At 39.2% G+C, this 18,810-nt stretch overlaps 2 protein-coding genes across 2 annotated transcripts in view; one reads left to right on the forward strand and one right to left on the reverse strand.

Annotated features, from left to right (window-relative positions):
- The first annotated feature begins 4,279 nt into the window (after positions 1-4,279).
- kcng2 (potassium voltage-gated channel, subfamily G, member 2) overlaps positions 4,280-18,810 on the forward strand; it is a 19,354-nt gene continuing 4,823 nt past the window's right edge. Inside the window, exons 1-3 of the mRNA XM_008331380.3 lie at positions 4,280-4,396; positions 12,102-12,993; positions 18,736-18,810. Coding sequence (XP_008329602.1) covers positions 12,205-12,993; positions 18,736-18,810 — 864 coding nt within the window. The 5' untranslated portion in view covers positions 4,280-4,396; positions 12,102-12,204. The remainder of the gene's footprint in view (positions 4,397-12,101; positions 12,994-18,735) is intronic.
- On the reverse strand, positions 13,418-18,804 carry LOC112488503 (uncharacterized). Its single transcript, XM_025065034.1, has 2 exons — positions 17,074-18,804; positions 13,418-16,483 (listed from the first exon to the last, which is right to left on the reverse strand). Exons 1-2 carry the CDS (start codon positions 17,637-17,639, stop codon positions 16,057-16,059), a joined length of 993 nt encoding a protein of 330 aa, XP_024920802.1. The 5' UTR covers positions 17,640-18,804; the 3' UTR covers positions 13,418-16,056.

Raw genomic sequence — 18,810 nt, forward strand, 5'->3', positions numbered from 1 at the left:
ACACAATGATTGCACTACATAACTAAGTTAAATTAACTAAATATTAAGTACAAATAAATGAACCAAAAACACCAAGTCAAAAATCTGTTAACAATAGCATAGCAATCAAGTTACACAGTAAAGTCATTACAATTCAGTAAAACACTCACGTTCAGCAAACAAGTGATCTGCTTCCAATAAAGTTGCTCCTTCACTCTACCTGGCAGAGTCCAAGCTGCTGTGTCTGTCTTCTCCATTGCACATGTGTTAATGACAATGGCAGAGGAGGCACAGAATAGAACTTTACTCAATAGCAACACACTTTGCATTTACAAAACATGCATTCAATCACAAAGTCCATAGATACACTTAAAAAAAGTCAAATTACAGCAGCAATTCTTAGCTTTAACACTTCAGGTAAAGATGGACAGATTACATACTCAACACTACTTCTGTCAACCATGTGCTCACAGGATTCAACGAAGGTCCCATCATCAGGAGTGGAACAACTTAATTAAACCTCTTCTTTTGAACTCAAACAAGATGAAATAAAGACATTACGTACAAACGCTCTCAGATAACTACACCATGTTCAAAGTGTTTAGCGCTACCATGTTACAAAACACTTCTATTAACCACTACTTAGTACTCTAAAGAATTCCACATTCAACAATAGCCACACAATGATTGCACTACATAACTAAGTTAAAAATTAACTAAATACATATATTAAGTACAAATAAATGAACTAAAAAACACTAAGTATCTTCTTATAGACTCCCAGCAAATTGTCAATGTTTACTTTAGTTTACACACATTTGTAAAACAAACTATCAATAAATATCTTCAAATACGTTTCTCGTTCACTTATTTCTGTCATAAACTAATGTCTGCTGGAACCACCTATACAGCACTACTATACTCAACTATTTACACCGTGTATATATATTTCATATAATACATATTTATTTTATATACTTGTTCACATAACATCCTTATAATTGTACTAGTTCTGTTTATATATACATATCTTAGGTATAATGTGGTATACTTTACTATACATACAAATTTAATTTAGAATAACAAATATATAATAATTGAGATTACAATCAACAACACCACACACGGCAACAATAATTACTGACTAATCTACTTCTACTAACAAACTAATCTAACATCCACTGTTCAGATTTCCATTATTCATTGACAGTGTGCGGCGACTAATGTTTGTATTTTACCTATTTGTGCATTTTTGTTGTTTTAGTGTTGTACTGCAGCTGGAACTCCCAAGGAATTCAAAGAAAGTTCTATCTATCTAAATGCATGCATTTTCTTTTCACCCACCGATCTTACAGTCCCACAGTCGACTGCTGATCCTGTCAGAACATTTTTGGTGTCCCCTGAGAAGAGCCAGTTAGGGAATGTAGCATGTGTCGTAGCAGCAATTCATGAGGTCAACTGTGTCACGATTACACATTTACTTGGTTAAATAACTGTCAGACAATTAGTCACAGTATTAGAATTATTATGCTTTTATTGGTTTCACAACACTGTTGTTGCATGATAACATAACCTTCAATGTCATAATCCCATGTCACATTAGGAAAATGTTGCAGTACGCCAGTCTTCACGTGTTTATTGTTTGAGTTCTCCTTCACTTTGGTTATATTTTCTGATGCTATCTTCTTATCGCTAATCATTAGTGATATCAACTGATGACATCCCTGGTGAAGACATGGCAGCATACAGAGCTAAATAACATCAAAGGATACAGTCACAGTCAACGCACCCCACAGCTCCCGTCTGTCCGTTGTAGGTACCGGTCGTTCCACACGTTGGCCACCTGTGTGAGGAGACATTGTTGAAGGTAAATATTAAAAGGCTTCAATGTAATCATGGCTTCACAAATTATAGGTTTGCTCTACAATACTGGCGCCACCAATAACCTCAGGAATAAATCTATACTATTTTGAAATGAAAATAAATCAATTCTACTGGCTATAGTCGTGTCCCTTTTTTATGAGAACAGCATTATGTTTGTAACACAATTGCAAAACTAGCAGAGAATGACTCTGTTACTCGAATAGCACATTCATACCTTCACATGGACATTCCATATTCTTCACATCAAACTAATTAATATCCTATAGTCATTTGTGGCACCGGTTAATTGCAATAATTTCGTGTCATAAGGACCGTATATCGTATTCCTACTTCCGTTATACAAACGTTCCAATATGATGACGTTCATATATTTGTCATTAATGATTGATATTGTTCAGCAGAATAAGTGCACTTCAGTGTTGTCAAGGCCAGGATTTTAATCCAAGTCTCAAGTTCAACTGGTATTTCTACATGTTTAGGGGAAATTGCCTTTTCCACTAAAAGGCAATTTCCCCACGGCATGTGATTTGATTCTAATGGTATCTGATCATGACTATACATATAGAATAATATTAATATCCTCATTTATAAAATTGTAATTGCTAATGATGTACCAGCACTCCCGATCTACTTACCAGACACCACTGACATACTGTAGAGTTACGTGTAGTAAATGTTCCCTCTGCCACAAATGTAACTCAAACCTCAGACCCAATCACCTTCCTGTGTTTGTATCTACAGTAAAGTCTCCAGGTTTAAACCCTGAGTTGTTAGCAGTCATCTATCCAATGCAAATCTGCAGCAAATTAATGTTTTTCTCTGCCATGGCCCATGTTTACTTAAGCATCAATCATGGCAAATTGTCCGTCTGCTGCCTGTCATACTGAATAAATACAGAGTGTTAACAGAGCCGGCTGCAATCGGAGACAAACTCTTGCCTGTAGGACAGGCTTTGAGACACACCCACTGCCTGACAGTGACGGTATTGCTGTTGATAGCACACTGCATGTCCAGTTTTATTAACTGCTGCATTTACACTCATCCACCATACTGTAAAACCGATCAAATGTTCTCTGTGAAGTGAGCTGAAATAAAGAAAAAAAAACAACTCTTGGGAAGTTTGTACAGGAATAAATGAAAGTGACACCGATGGTAGCAGCTATGTTTATGGCTTGTAATTATTTTGTAATGGTTTTGGAAACCTTGACGATGCACCTGGTGCTGGTAGATATACATGACTGAAAAACACCTCAGTATATACTCACCCAGTGAGAGGGAGGGCCGGGGGAGGGAGGGAAGGTTCTGGAGGAGCTTCAAATTGCTTATTACAGGGCAGTCATTTCTGAAAACAAACACATAAGACTCAACTTGTCAATAGTGCGGACTAACCCTGCCAATAAATGACAATGATGTGACAACATACTCAAACATTTATTGCACATACCACTCAAAACCTGCCAGGATCAGTGAAAGTGTTGTTAAAAGCGTCTGTAGGGTGCGCTTCGTCAAAGTGATGGGTGGATTTCATTTCAGGAGCAGCACTGATTGGCAACATTACAGTTGTGGAAAGTAGTAGTTCTCAACAGCCTCAGGGTCCACCATCAGCCCGGGATGACGAGCCGCGACCCAAATCAAGGAGAAATTTGAACCTTTAGTGCATTTTACTGAATGAAGATGAAACACAGTTTGAGCATGAGATATTAATCTGATGACGTAAGAAATTTTTGTGATGAAACTTAAATTAGAACGATTGTATTCAATAACTTAAAAATATATTTTTTGTATGTTAAAACATTAATTTACCATGTTTGTATTTACAACAATAAAGGTTATTTATCAAACTTTCTAGAGTTCTATTGATTCAGAGCATCAACTGTCACGTATATCTATCTATCTATCTATCTATCTATCTATCTATCTATGTATCTATCTATCTATCTATATCCATCTATCCATTCCATTTATATATATATATATATATATATATATATATAGATATAGATATATATATAGATATATATATATATATATAGATAGATAGATAGATAGATAGATAGATAGATAGATAGATAGATAGATCTATCACGCTGATCACATGACACGGAGAAGACATCCACAGAAAACACTCCCCCTGACGCTGTAAATCGTACTGGAACCGACGTGGGTTCACAGAGACGCATTTGGTTTGAACGCGGCGCACGCAGAGCGCACAGCTCTGGAGCGGTGGCCGCAGTCAGCTGCACCACACACGCTCATCCTCAGCATCAGGAGTTACAAGGACTCGTGCGTGACGTGGGATAACATTTAGATGTCCCTGTTGTCAGTTCGCGTGGACACAGTGGCCGATCCTGGTGCGTTCTGACACCACGTCGCGCGTAAAACACCGAGCCGCTCGTGAGCGCCGCGTAGGGAGTAGGTGAAGTACGATGACCCGGATCAACAGCGGAGGAAACTTGGAGCCATGCTGCGTACTGAGGGCTGCGAACGTGTGCTCAGGCTGGAACAGACGGACAAGAACATAAAGACTGAAATGGTGAGTTTTTTTGTTAACTGTATAAAAGTAGATTATCTTAAATAAATAAAATCCTACTCTGTTACACACGGAGCTGCAAGGATTCATGTTCTCAATTAATGCGCCCATAATTGCATTTGTATTCATTACTGCAACAATCGTATAATCTTCTCAAAGTGACTCGCAGAGCTGTCATAATACGCCTCAATGTTGAAGTACAATTAAGATCTGAATTCAGATTAACACTGAGATTCTATATAGACTACATGAAGAGGGAGTTGGGGGCAACCGAAACCCAAGACACAGAATTGAGGCAAAATAATAATAATAATAATAAAAACACAACACGTAAACAGATACACTAAAAATATTCTGAATATTTTTAAATTCAAAAACAGCATATTGATTGTGCTAATTGAATATCATAATAATAATATGTTTGTTTTTTTTAACAGTTGCACTACAACTGTTAAAAAAAACAGCCCTACAATATGTTATGGGTTTATGGAGGCAGATAATTCCCAGAGGGCAAACACACTATTATATGTGGCGTTTAGGGTCTTGGAGAGGTTTAGTTGTTTTTTGTTTTTTTCCATATTGGTTGTATTGTTTTATTCGGTTGTCTTTTCAGCTGCACCGAGACACCTGTGAAAATATTGTTCTGCCTGAGATAATAATAATAAAAACATGATATATCACTATATCCTTTGTGATTATTAGCACACTTTTAGCTAAGGTGTTATCCTAACACTGTGATCTTCACCACTGTGTTCCAGTTGGATGACACTGTAGTTAAAGACATTTCTGTACAAACATATGGCCAAATCATGACCTCAAAAACTGACCCTCATGACCCTAAACTATTAATCTTAGACGTAAATTAACACAGCACTCACAAGATGAGATGCTTTTAACACTACTTCAATGCAGTTCAAAGGCGCCCCCCACCCCCCACCCCTTTTTACCTCTATGGATTTTCAGTATAAATATCACTGCCTCCCCGTGCTGGGATCATTAACCTGTTGATGTGTGGATACAAATGCATGTGTTTCTCCAGTGCTGTAAATTCTCTCTCTGTCACACACACACACGCACACACACACTGAGCCCTTGGACCTCAGAGAAGCACTTAATGAGTACAGATTGAATTGACTGTGGCGGGGACACAGAGTTTTTCTGTGTGCAGTACATGAGCTCACTGCACCCATTAGTTGTAGCACAAGTCGGGGCTTTTGCAGGAGGGAAGTGTCAAAATGCAGCGGGGCAACCTTTAGACACACGGGCCGGCGTGACACGGAATAAAAATTCAGGGAGTGGAGGAACATAATGACAGGAGGAGGAAACAAAAAAGCTGAGATGTATGGTTGTATCGTGCACTTGACACCAGCAGTCTCCTGATAACTGAAAGCTTTTCCCAACCATAATTGTATTCCTTGCTTTCAGCCCCATCCATTAAATGGATCTATTCTCTTAAGCTATTTATTCATCTCATTATCTCCTCCTCCTCCTCTTTCCTGTTTCACACTTTTTTGAATTCCCTGCTTTGAATCAACAGGATCGCACTGCTGATCAGACGGACGCTGATGCTGTGTTAAATACTGTTGGAATATGAATTGATGATAATTGGTGCTAAAAAAATGTGATGTTGAATTAATGAGCGTCAGTCAATCACACTGTGGTTGGTTTTCAAACCCCAGGAGAAACTGTGGGACAAGTGCAACAGGAGCTGAGAGTTAACTGCAAGCTGTGACAGAGAGTGACATCAGGTTTTAGCCAAACAAACACGTGTTTACCTGGGAGTGAAAAAATACTTAATTTCAATTAAATATATTATCTGCATTATCTTTTTAATATTTCAAATGTATTTTTTAATTTCCAATGTTATAAAATATAAAATAAGCAATTTCGAGCCTAAGAAAAAAAACAGTATATATATATATATATATATATACACACACACATATATATATATATTAAAATACATTTTGTAGCACATACATACAGGGTACTGCAAGAAATATCCTGTACGTACAGGTAAATAAGATTTTTTTTGCCATATTTCACGCCCTGAAATGCAACGTAAAGGATTCTTAAAGGGTTAATATAGATGTATATAACAGTAACTGTTACCCCTGCCATCTCATTAAAGGTCCGAAAACTCACAGCAGCCAGATTACATCATACTGACAAGTAATTGCGGGGACACATGCAGGTGGTTCATGGGCCAGAAGTGTCCCGCGGGCCAGGACTTTAAGACGGTCTAACAAATGATAATCCCGGACAGAAATAGAGCGCTCAGAGATCAACTCCCCCTCAGAACCATCATCCAAACATGTGGTTATTTGCTGTTAGCATGCGAGACGAAACGTCCGTCTGAGTGGAAACTTGTGTACGTGATAACATTTGACCGCCTGACCGAGTTCTGCTTCCACTTTAAAAGTATGTTTCAGCCTTTAATTATGCATACAATGGAATATAAAGAATGCATTGTGCAGATTACATTTATCTAATTTATAATTTATACCACAGAAAACACAGCAGAATATTTGACCTTTTTTTTATAAACTAAATAAATAACAAGACAGTCAAAATCCATTTGCTGATTGAAATAATCAGCTCCCACCGATGTGATTATGAAAAGTAGGGGGTTATTGTGTTCCAAAGGCAGTGTTTTGCCCCTTCAGGTTTTTTTTCCCCTTCTGATTGCACCACTTAAATATAATGGTCCTGCTATTTTTGATTAGCGACCATCTCTGAGGACATAAATTAGCCTGATTTAGGAGCCGCTCAGGTGATAGTTCACTGTCACTCAAGATCTTCGTGTCTGGAAATAGAATGTGCTTTAGGCCCTCGGCAATGACATGGATGGAGTGGCTGTGGCGAGGCGGATGTATCAGTGATGCATGGGTTGCAGATTTATGCAAAGAGTCATGTAAAATTATATTTGCATGAGCAACTGGTGGGAAAAAGGATCAGACAGAGAGTTGAGAAAAGTCACATAACCTCTTTAGGTAGAAAGAAAAAAGAGCAAAGACCTCTAAAGTCCTAAACCCCCCCTGAAGTGTTCTAAAGTAATTCAATACAGTCTCCAGGAGAAAATGTGTTTTATCCTCACTGTTGTCAAAGAGGCTAACTAAGGTCGCTTGGAGAAAAAGCTGCTCTGGTTTTTCAGAAACGGACCTCATCTTATTAACTGCACACATCTCACACACAAAAAGGAGATTTATAAGGTTTGGTTTTTACACAGAAATAATTTTTGGAATAATATGAATACTGTGCGCAACGCTTTTTGAAAGCTGACCAGACACAATTAACATTAAAGCACATTCACATTTAAACTCCTGGGATTTGATTAAAACTTGCTACGTTTAGGAAAACCAGGAATAAGGAGAGAGTTTATTCAGAAATAACAAAATAATTAGGACAACTCACGGGAACAAGGACCAGGTAAAACCAAGAAAAAGATGGCCTTGATGTTGTGTCCAAACCAACAAGGAGATTCAACAGACACTGTTGCTGGCCACAGCGCACATCTAGATCTAGAACCCGAACAATCTGCATGGAAGAACACGGAACAGTCATTTCAGGAACAATGTTGGCAATAACACAAAAAATAAATAGACATTCCCCAACTTACCATATTATTTATATTGTGTTACTTTGTCTTAATTTATTTTGGTCAGGTCTGGTTTTTGTGTACAATAAAGTTTAAAGTTTAATAATAGCAAATTATCAAACCAATCAATAGTTCTTTTGATTAAATGTAATTTAAATATAAATCAAATCAAAAATAATGTGAGAGGAAGGGAAAGTATCAAAAGTTTATCAAAAATGTAATATTTTACTAACTTTATTATTTTGATAATTCAACGTAATGTAGTGGACATTGATCGAGTGGTCTTTTAAGTGAAGAATCGCGGGTTTCATAGTTATCTCCTGTGCATTTTTAAATGTTGACCAAATAAGCTGTTTTTCTATTTTTATTTTATTTTCTGCAGAATGTCGCCGTCTTCTGGTCAAAAATACCCCAACCGACTGCACTTTACAAGCGTTTGGCATACATCATGACAGATATAAACGGAGCATTTACGCTGTGTGGTAGCGTACTTAGCTTTAGCTTTAGTTACACGGATGTTAAACAGTAGCGAAATGAATTTAATCAGTATTATCATTATTTATTTTTATTCTATTTTTTTTAAATCAGTTTTCTACTATCGAAAGATATCTATTTTATTCATGTTTCACAAGGGCAGGTTGGCGGAGTGACACATTTTATGATAGAATTTCATTAAAAATGCTGTGGGTTGTTTGGTTTTAGCTCCGCCAACAACAAGTTCCGGCCACGTCAGGCCCTCTACTGACGATAGGGAGCAATTACAATTGGTGTGCCATTGCACATCAACGATTGGTTGTTTATGAGTACAATAGCTGACGTCTGCAGAGGGCGTGGCGTGCAGGTAAGCAGACGTGGTTGGAGAGAGTTGAACGGCCTTCAATCACTATACATGGTCGATTATTCAACCACGTCCGCGGTTGTTTAGCAGTCAAAGTGGGTGCAATTGCTTCTTTTTGTCAGCAGAGGGCGAGGCGTGCATGAAGCATTTTGCCGGAACTTGTTGTTGGCGGAGCTAAAACCAAACACTCCGCTACCCTACCCTTGTGGAACATGAATAAAATAGATATCTTTCAAGTAGAAAATAAAATAATGATGAATAATGGTAATACCGATTCCAAAGAAAGTTTATATCTCAACATTTAAATCATTTCGCTACTGTTTATTATCCGTATAAATAGAGCCAAAGCTAAGTTCGCTACCGCACAGCGTGAGTGGTGCTTTTATATATGCCATGACGATTGACAAGGACTTGTAGGTTACAGTAGGTTGTGCTCTTTGTGACGGCGATTATGCTCTGTAAACGAAACCACTTAAACTCTATTTTTAGTTTTTGATTAGATTCTTCATTTCGTCTCTATATCCCTTATTTTTGCAACATTTCCATCTTAAAAAAATAACATCTGTATCTTAGACAATCTGCCCTCGCTCCGTTACTGTTCACATTTCACATGTTTATTAAAACATCACCAAAATATTACTATTATTATTATTGGTATCATATTATTATTGTTGTTGTTGTTTGGCAGCGTGGTAGTCCACAAAGAACATCCATATATTCAAAGCCCAGCATTGTTCCTCCATTTTGTTTTTATTTTTTAAATTTCATTTCCTGCAGGATGTCGCCGTCTTCTGGCCACATATAACACAACCGACCGCACTCTACAAGTGTTTAGCAATCGCCATGACAGAGATGAACGCAGCATTCATGCTGTGTGGTAGCGTACTTACCTTAAGTTACACGGATGTTAAACAGTAGCGAAATATACAATAACGAAATATATCTATTTTATCTATGTTCCACAAGGGTAGAGTAGCGTAGTTACACATTTTATGATAGTATTTTATTAAGAAATGCGGTCAGTTGTTCGGTTTTAGCTCCGCCAACAACAAGTTCCGGCCAAAGGTTTGGCTGTACTTCAAGCCATTTAAGGGAGCAATTTGCATTTGATGTGCCATTGCACTTCAACGATTGGTTGTTGATGTGCATTTGAATTAATCAACATCCAATCGTTAATGTGCATTTGAATTCACCAACAACCAATCGTTGATGTGCAATGGCACATCAATTGCAATTGCTTCTTTTTGTCAGCAGACAAAATGTGTCACTCCGCTACCCTACCCCTGTGGAACATAAATAAAATAGATAACTTTCGATAGCAGAAAGCCGAATTAAAAAAATAAAATAATGATAATGGTAATACTAATTCCCCAAACGTTTATATCTTAACCTTTAATGACTTTGCTATTATTTAATATAGCAAAATCATTAAACCAAAGCTAACGCTAAGTTCGCTACCGCACAGCGTGATTGCTGCCTTTCTATCTGCCATGACGGTTGTTAAACATTTGGAGAGTGCAGTCGGTTGTGCTATTATTGTGCAGTAGACTAAATTAAATAAAAGGACCGACAAAACAAAAACACATTATTTGGTCAAAATAGCGTAACGATACTTGAATACATCGATGTTCTTTGTGGACTGCCACATTGCCAAAGAACAACAGTAATAATGATAATAATAATAATACTTTGGTGATGTTTTAATAAGAGTGGCATATGTGGTCTGTTACATTTTGTACTGTTTGTTGGAATTGAGCTATGGAAAATAAATGTTACACAACATTAGCAGGCATTTTTAATTTGTAAAAGTATTTCTTGGAGACTAAGTAAGATTGGAGACCCCTATTTTAGTGTATAACAGGATATAAATTAATTGATTATTGTTACTTTTTGTAACAGTCAAATCGATTATTTACTTAGCCCAAGAACTAGATAATTCATCAACACGTAATATACATATATTAACAACATTTTATGAACATTTTAAATGGTTTAACTTCTTTTTCAACTGGATTTTTTTATTCTTCCTGATCTAGTATATATATAGTATACTGTTGTGTTATTTATTATGGCTTTATCTGCTGCTTTAACCAGAACTTTCAAAGCCTTATTTCACCTGCTACTACTCTTTTGTTTGAGCACTAGATAGAATTTTCTCTCTGCTCCTCAAACCACCTCTGGTGCAGCATCGCGCTCGATAAACCTCTACTTTTGGAAACACTTGCTGAGTGGGTACAGAGGTGGGCCTGCGACCCTTTCTTTTAAGAGAGCTTAATGATGACTTGGCAAACAAACTCTATCCAGAGTTGTTCTGTGTTGTGATGGTAAAGGGAGTGTGCCTCCATCAGTGGAGCAGCCTCAGGCTGTGCTGTGCTGTATATTCAGATGTCCGTGCTGGATCAAAAACAAACAAATGTCTCCGTCTATTTAGCACGGCTTCTGAAACATGTCAGTGGACCTACAACAATCCTGGCTCTCTACCTACAGTCAGTGTGATGGTGTAGCGCAGATGTTTGTGTGACCACATGATTCATCGAAATGTAAACAAACAAAAATAACATAGAACATTTCTTGCATTTACACTTACTTCTACTTCTGGTGCCTCCTGTGGCAGCCTGTGTGGGTTGCAGAGAGGAACTTTACCCATTGTGGAACGAATACAGGACGCTTTCTGTTTTCACCAACTGTCAACGAAGCAAAGTACAGTATGTCATAAGTGTTCTGTTTGATACAATGTCAGTTTTACAGCTTTTAATACATCAGTTTAAGTAGTTTTTTCCTGTTTGGAAGTATAAATAATATAAATATTATAAATTATAAATAAGAACTAATTTCCTGGCAGCGAGGGCCGACAACTTCCCACTGTTTGGTAAATTGCTTTTTCAAATCTACAGCCTGCTGAGGCATTTAGGAGAAAGAAATAGAAATTTTCTCTGCAGCAAGCTCAGACAGCAACTTCACATATTTCTTTTTTTTTTTTTTGTCTCTGTGTGTTTCCTGAGTAATTAAAGAAATGGAATGAAAATTCAACTTAGCGGAGTGTCTTATTGTGGTCGTCTACTTCACAGGTGCCCATTATACAACTCTACTGTGCATATAATTGTGTGGGAAAGGGTAATAGATTCTAGGGAGGGTTGATAACAGTGTGGGGGAGGTTCGTTAAGTAAATATATACGTAAATATTGCAATTAATTAGGGATCACGGTATATATTTGTTTGATCAGATGTATGTCTGCCAGTAACCATAACAACGTGTCCTGTCTGTCCTACAGGGACCTGCAGTGTTGTTCAATGGGTGACCGGACTTTGCCCATCGTATGCCTCTGAAGTTCCATCACTATTTGAGGGAGATCGTCCTCCATCAGAGCAGCAGGGATGTACCAGGAAGTGGCCTTCTTGGCGGGCAGCACTGACCACCAGTTCACCACCTTCCACTTCAACCGTGTACAGAACCCACAGGAGGTCAGCTCCAAGAAGGGTGTGTACTACAAGAGAGCCCAACTCCTGCCCCAGCAACAGCCTCACCTGCAGGACAGCGATGGAATCGACCGCGCCGATGGCGCAGCCATTATCAACGTAGGCGGCATCAAGTACCGCATCCCGTGGTCGACGTTGGAGGAGTTTCCTCTGTCACGGCTGGGAAAACTGCGCAGCTGCAGCAACGAGGCGGAGATCATGGACGTGTGCGACGACTACGACTGTAACCGCAACGAGTATTTCTTCGACAGGAGCCCGTCGGCCTTTCGCACCATCGTCACTTTCTTGGCAGCGGGGAAACTGCGCCTCCTCAGGGAGATGTGTGCCATGTCATTCCAGGAGGAGCTGCTGTACTGGGGGGTGGAGGAGAACAACTTGGACTGGTGCTGCCTGAGGAAGCTGAGGCTCAGGCAAGAGGAGTACAAGGAGCAGCAGAGGCTGGAGGAGGAGGAGGCTGAACTCACGACGCCACAGTCGTGCGAGGAGAGCCAGCAGCCTACCGGAGCCTGCGCTCAGGAGGAGACTCCCACGGGGGCCTGCATGCGGAGGTTGAGGGACATGGTGGAGAACCCGCACTCCGGGATACCGGGGAAAATCTTCGCCTGTCTGTCAGTGATATTTGTCGCCATCACTGCCGTGACGCTGTGTGTCAGCACCATGCCTGACCTCAGAGCAGAGGAGGAGAGGGTGAGTTCTCGTCGTGGTCAAATTTAAGCACTCAAGATTGTGGTAAATGGTGGGGGCGCAAGCATCAAACATCAATCAATCAATCAATCAATCAATCGCATTCGAACCCTCGGGGTTGGAGTTGACCCTACTTAGGTGTTTTAAAAAAAGTAATTACATATTATTATTATTATTTATATATTATTATTGTATCATATATATATTCAAAACTTTTGCATACAAATGATACTTTCAACTTCATACAAAGTTTATTAATACAAAGGGTTTTTTTTTTCTATCAAAACCCTTTCAGTACTGCAGTTTTAAAGGCTGTGACTTACCCGTAGCATCATCAGGTCACATGTTCTTATTGGTTAGATCTGGTGCCATGTTCTGCTCCGTTGGTTACAGTCTCTGTCTTTGTCAAATTCTGAAGGTACACAAAATGAAAAGCAAGGAAAACAAGTTTTATTCCACATACGTTATGATGCTGGCTGAGGAATCCCAGCCTTTTTTTTTATCACAACAGCCTGGGGGATATGTATGCTTTACAGTTGCTCTGCCAAATTCATATTATGTTAATGCAGCAGCCCACATAGTGAGTCTCCTCTCTGGTGCTGTATTGTAAATCGATGTGACAGAAGCTCAGGGAGCGCAGGCTTCCCCTCTGTCGACTGGAAAGACTGTAGCTCTCCTCACTGCAGCCACCGCAGCAGCAGCAGCAGCAGCACAGACTTATGGTACATTCTCTTTCAGGGAAATGACACACATATTCTCCAGTGTGTGTTATAATTAACCATGTACACAAAGCAATGAGGGGAAAAACACTATTGAATAACTGCAGCTTGGATTTTGGAGCTTCAGTTTCCAAAAAAATCCCACAGATTTTCTTGATGCTGCAGTTCATTTTCCATGGACTGCCTCTGAAAGAATGATGTCCTTAAACACAAAGGTTAGTTTAAACATCTATATGCAAAAGCATGTGGGCCGTGAACAGAAACAGTGACTAACTTTACCGTAAACTTATGGTTTGTTTCAAACATACGAGTGCTGAACAGAAGGGAGCGAAATCTGTCACAGTTTTTTCCTGCATTATTGTACCGTCCATTACGCCTTGTGATGGAAAAGTAAGTGTCATCTTTTAATGTGAAGAGACACCAAAAAGTTTGAATTAAAAGAGCTAGCATAATCTACATAAACAACAGTAAGGTTGTGGGAAGAAGCGACTTGTTGATTTTACTCACAACCTTCATTTGTGCTAATGATAACACTGGCATTTATAGAGACGTATACGCCACATACAGCTGCACAGATTATCTCTAAATGACCATTTGCTGAAGTACTCACTTTTAAAGTGTTTTTTCATAATTAGAGATAAAGGATCTCTAATTATAACAGTCATTTTCTGGGTTCGATGACCCTACGCTCCATTCATTTACACACTCATTACAGTTGCATTTGCATTTCTGTCGCATCGTAATATCTTTCATTTCACTTTCACACGCTGGTAACATGAGGTACAGTTAGTGTCTCGCTCTACATGCAGTACAGTACATCAGCATGTGGACCAAAAGAGCCCAGGCTCAAGTCAGCAAATGTTTTTTTCCTACTCTTGCAAAATAAACGTCCACAAAAAAACCCCAAAAAACTATTGGTTCTCACACAAAAGCAAATGGTGAATGTGCTTCAAAGAGGTAATGGGATTGCTTAGGGGAAAGAGCTTCTCCTGGGGAGCAGGGCAGCATGGAGGAGTGCACAATCAACTCAAATAATAGAAGGTGACGTATTTAAACAGATTTAGACTGTGCTTTGATTATGAAGTAAATGGTCTGAGCTAATTTCTAGTCCTACTGACCAAGCACTTCACACTGCAGTTTTTTTTTTGTACCTTCTATTAGTGAAGGCAAGGGGGTTAAATATAAGCTTCCAAATCTGGAACTGAAACCTCTCTGCCCCTGTCCCCCTTAAAGGTCTGTAAGTAAACAAGGTAAACAACATTTTCGCTAATGAGCAACGCAACTCAACCAATGTGGCTCCGAGAAGCACTGCGTGGCAGAGAGATCCCTTTTTTCTTTCATTTTCTCGTATGCACAAGAAAAAAACTCTATTGTAAAGATCCCAGTCCACGCTCTCTAATGAATAGGAGATTAAACATTTGGAGTGATTTGTCAAATTCACCACACAGAATTGCTTACTTCGTCCACATAAAAAGAATCTTTGAGAAGTGTGTCCGTGTCCCATTAATCTACCGCTGCAGACTAACCTCTCACTGACTTCAACCGTGCACCACAACCCCCCAAACAATCCATTATGATACCAACCCCGGCTACTTAAAAATACTACTTCACTATAGCCATTCATCATATCAAGCCGCCAAAGAGAAACGTGCGCAAATTAGAAGTGGAGAGAGTGTTCTAAATTAGGAGGTTCCTCCTGTGTGAGTTGGACTCACTGCAGTTAATGTCAAACCAAGTGTGCCATCCATCACGTTGACGATAATTTGAATTTCCCCCACCGATGATTTGTTGAATAATTTTGAAAAAGTCAAGGAGATTGCTGTTATTTATCATAACACGTAAACCCACTGGGAAAAGTTAACATGGATCGGGCTTCTCTGTCAATGTAAAACGATGCAAGATGTGATGATGACACAGCAGAAAAAGGCTGATCAAAAATGGTTGCTGATCTGTAATTTCCCTATTATTTACATATAATTTGACCATAATTTAATATCAAACTCATTTTGGTTCAGGGGCTGCACACAATCGAATTAGATCAACATAATTAACTATAAACAACAAAAGTCCGTCTTATTCCCTTTTGTTTTCATGCAAAAAAGTTGATAAAAAAAAAGATAAATCTTCATACTTCATAAATTCATTAAATGTTTTTTGGCCCGTGGGCCATATATTTGACAGCCCTGCTCTAGACACTGACTTAAAATTGCTTTTCTTTTAAAATTCTGGTCCATTATTTTTGGAACGTGTTCATGTGTTAAGTGCTGTCGTCTACTATTTACTTCATTACTGCTGCTCGGTCATAAAGCAGAAGTGTACGGTAGGGGTCCTGAATGCAGCGTCACAGTCAAAGGTGAGGCGTGGGTTGGGATGGAGGGACATTATTTGCACATTTAGACGTCAGCAAATAGTAAACGAGGTGAAGCAGAGTCAAGTAATAATTCAGTTCAGTAACATTAGCGCAATTCCCCCAGGAGAAAACAAAGCTAAAAGTGATGTGTTGACAAAGTTGACACGCACACACAAGCACAGTCATGTGGAAAGACAAAGGTCGTGAGTGTGTGTGGCAGACAGCGCTGCATTTGAAGTCCACCTGTTGTTGAGGGGCTCTCATCGACACCTCTTCAGGAATCAGAGGCGAGCCGCTGCTTTTTGCTTCATTTGGTTTCCATGCCTCACACCGTGACGGGGTCAGAGTCCTGTGTGTTTCGAATTTCATCATCGCTGATTCTTGGCACATCAGAGGCTCATTGGTGCCGACAAAAAGCTGGAGGCTGAGGAAGAAGCAATCGACCAGAAAGTCTCTGTCAGATGACGACAAACGTATTTGGGCTTTTATATCATGTTTGCACCTTTGACCTTTTTTCAAAGGTTTTCAGGTTCAGTTTTTTTCTTTCGTATCAGAGTCAAGTTAGTTTCTCAGGGAATAATACTAGTGCAACTAATGCAACCATGCAGCCCAAATGTCTCCGTCATATTTTTTCAATATTATTATTAGTTATTTTTTAACACATTTTCTTTTTTTTACTACTTTTTCTACAATACACGTCCATATTAAATTAATCACATACTATATTATTTATAGCCAAAGTTCACAGTCTTCACTGAGGTTATACTGATTAATTCCTGGACACTGTGATGATGAACAACATCCACACGACGGAGGAAAGTGTCATCCGTCTTCCAGGTGAAATTATAAATATATAAAATGTCTGCTGTGGACGGGGAAAATAAAGTGGTGCAAATCAAAAATATTAATTTTTGATGGCAGAGAATTTAATTAAGCATTCACCGCAAATAAATCTTCAACGGTCTTAGCCATAAAGTCAACCACTGGAATGATCGGGTGATGTACGGTAATTACTTATTAGTGATCGTAGTGACTTTCATCAGCCCAGCTGCTCCTCTTAAATCTGCTTCTTCCTTCAGAGTCATGGAAAAATTACAGCAGGGTCTGAAAGATGAGAGAGAGAGGGGGAGACAGAGAGAGGGACAGGAAAGTGAACATGGTGCTTTTCTGGCTTTTATGATTCTTTTCCAGTCTGCCTCTGCACCGTTCACACAGCAGGCTCTTAAACAGTATGTCAGAGCACTTTGAGTGGAACCGCAGTGAAAGGCTCTCGTCATCTCCGCAGACAGGTTGTTCTTTTCAGTGTCCACAGAAAGCAGAACTGTGGCCAGACCTCTGTAACCAGGGCAGAGGTGTTGATTGTCCCTGTCAGGTCCTCTTACTGGAGCGAGTCTCCGGGAACTTCCAGCCGCTTCACCTGCTTCACTCCCTTCAACCCGATGATTGGGCTGAGGACGTCCAGAGTCAAAATCGACCGGACTGTCTTTTAGACGACTCAGTGAGACGTCATTGTCCACACAGCATCTCGACGCTCTCCACTCTCCTGTTGTTTGGAAGGAGCCCTGACATTCTGGGGTCATGACCTTAGGTGGTTTTCAAAGCAGTTCAGTCAAATGTACAGACTCGATAGAAACAGTGTTTTACTACTGTTTTTTTTTTCCTTTTCCCCACAGAACATATTGTGAAGCTCTGCGACTGATTTAAGTTACGTGGTTCCATAGTGTAGCTGTTAGCACGCCTGCCGTAGAAGCTAGGTGCAGATAGTCCAAGGTTCAATTCCCAGAGTTAGTGTGGGATCACTATAGTTCAAGTTATTAATTCATTATTATTATTATTATTATTGAGTAGGGCTGCACTGACCAGACTCTACAGTCAAGATAACGATACCAACCTGATACTGTTGTTGAAATGACTTTAAGCAAATTCTCAGATTTGTTATTTACATATTGTCTATTACTTTTCACTGAAGAAAATAGTTAATTATTAAAATAAACAATTAAATAAATCTGCCTTGGTAGTCATTGAATGTAACTCAAATAATTATTTTCGCTTTCGTTGGACTGCATAGTACAGACAAATTGTATTGCTTGAATTATTGGACCAGTTTGATCTACACGACTCGGCCGCACCAGCAGTTAAACCAGGGTCATAACCAGACAGCCTGCAGTAGAATAAAGGGAGAATCACAGTGAAATTAATTCTGACTTTGACTTAATAACCAAGTAATTTCATATAATCACATTTTCAAATATTTATGAGTCTCGCCCTTGCAGACTTGGGGGCAGAAAATCATCAAGAGATGAAAAGAAAGGAGCAGAGTACTTTCTAGAATCATAGCAGAGCCTCCTTTCCTCCAGTTTCATCATCGCCAACAGCTTTTACTGGACGACCACTCAGATGTGATTTATGCGTAAGATTTGTTCAATGAGAAAATCAAAGCCCGGTGGTTTTTTTTTTCCATATAGTGAATCTTTCAGCGCCTTTTTGTCTGTGAAAGCAGAGAGACTCACCTTTTTGTTGTTGTGTGATCAAACAAACCAAACCACTCACCGTCACTTTAAAGCCACCCAAAAGACGGTGTCTAATTACTGGCTCCCCATCACGTCTTCTATTTGACTTTTCAACATTGTTGCATCATTTATGTCTTTGTTTTTTTTTTTGTTTTTTTTTCTGCAGGGTGAGTGTTCTCAGAGATGCTTCAACATCTTTGTGCTGGAGACCGTTTGCGTCGCCTGGTTCTCCCTGGAGTTC

Source organism: Cynoglossus semilaevis, chromosome 18 (assembly GCF_000523025.1).
Source record: "Cynoglossus semilaevis isolate Cse_v1.0 chromosome 18, Cse_v1.0, whole genome shotgun sequence".
Taxonomy (NCBI): domain Eukaryota; kingdom Metazoa; phylum Chordata; class Actinopteri; order Pleuronectiformes; family Cynoglossidae; genus Cynoglossus; species Cynoglossus semilaevis.

Bases quoted from the DNA above. Each gene is read 5' to 3' on its own strand.
- LOC112488503 (XM_025065034.1), bottom strand. From the start codon at position 17,639: ATGACCCCAGAATGTCAGGGCTCCTTCCAAACAACAGGAGAGTGGAGA. The intron at 16,484-17,073 runs GTAATTACCGTA...CTTCTTCCTCAG, and splicing joins GTCACTACGATCACTAATAA to CCTCCAGCTTTTTGTCGGCA.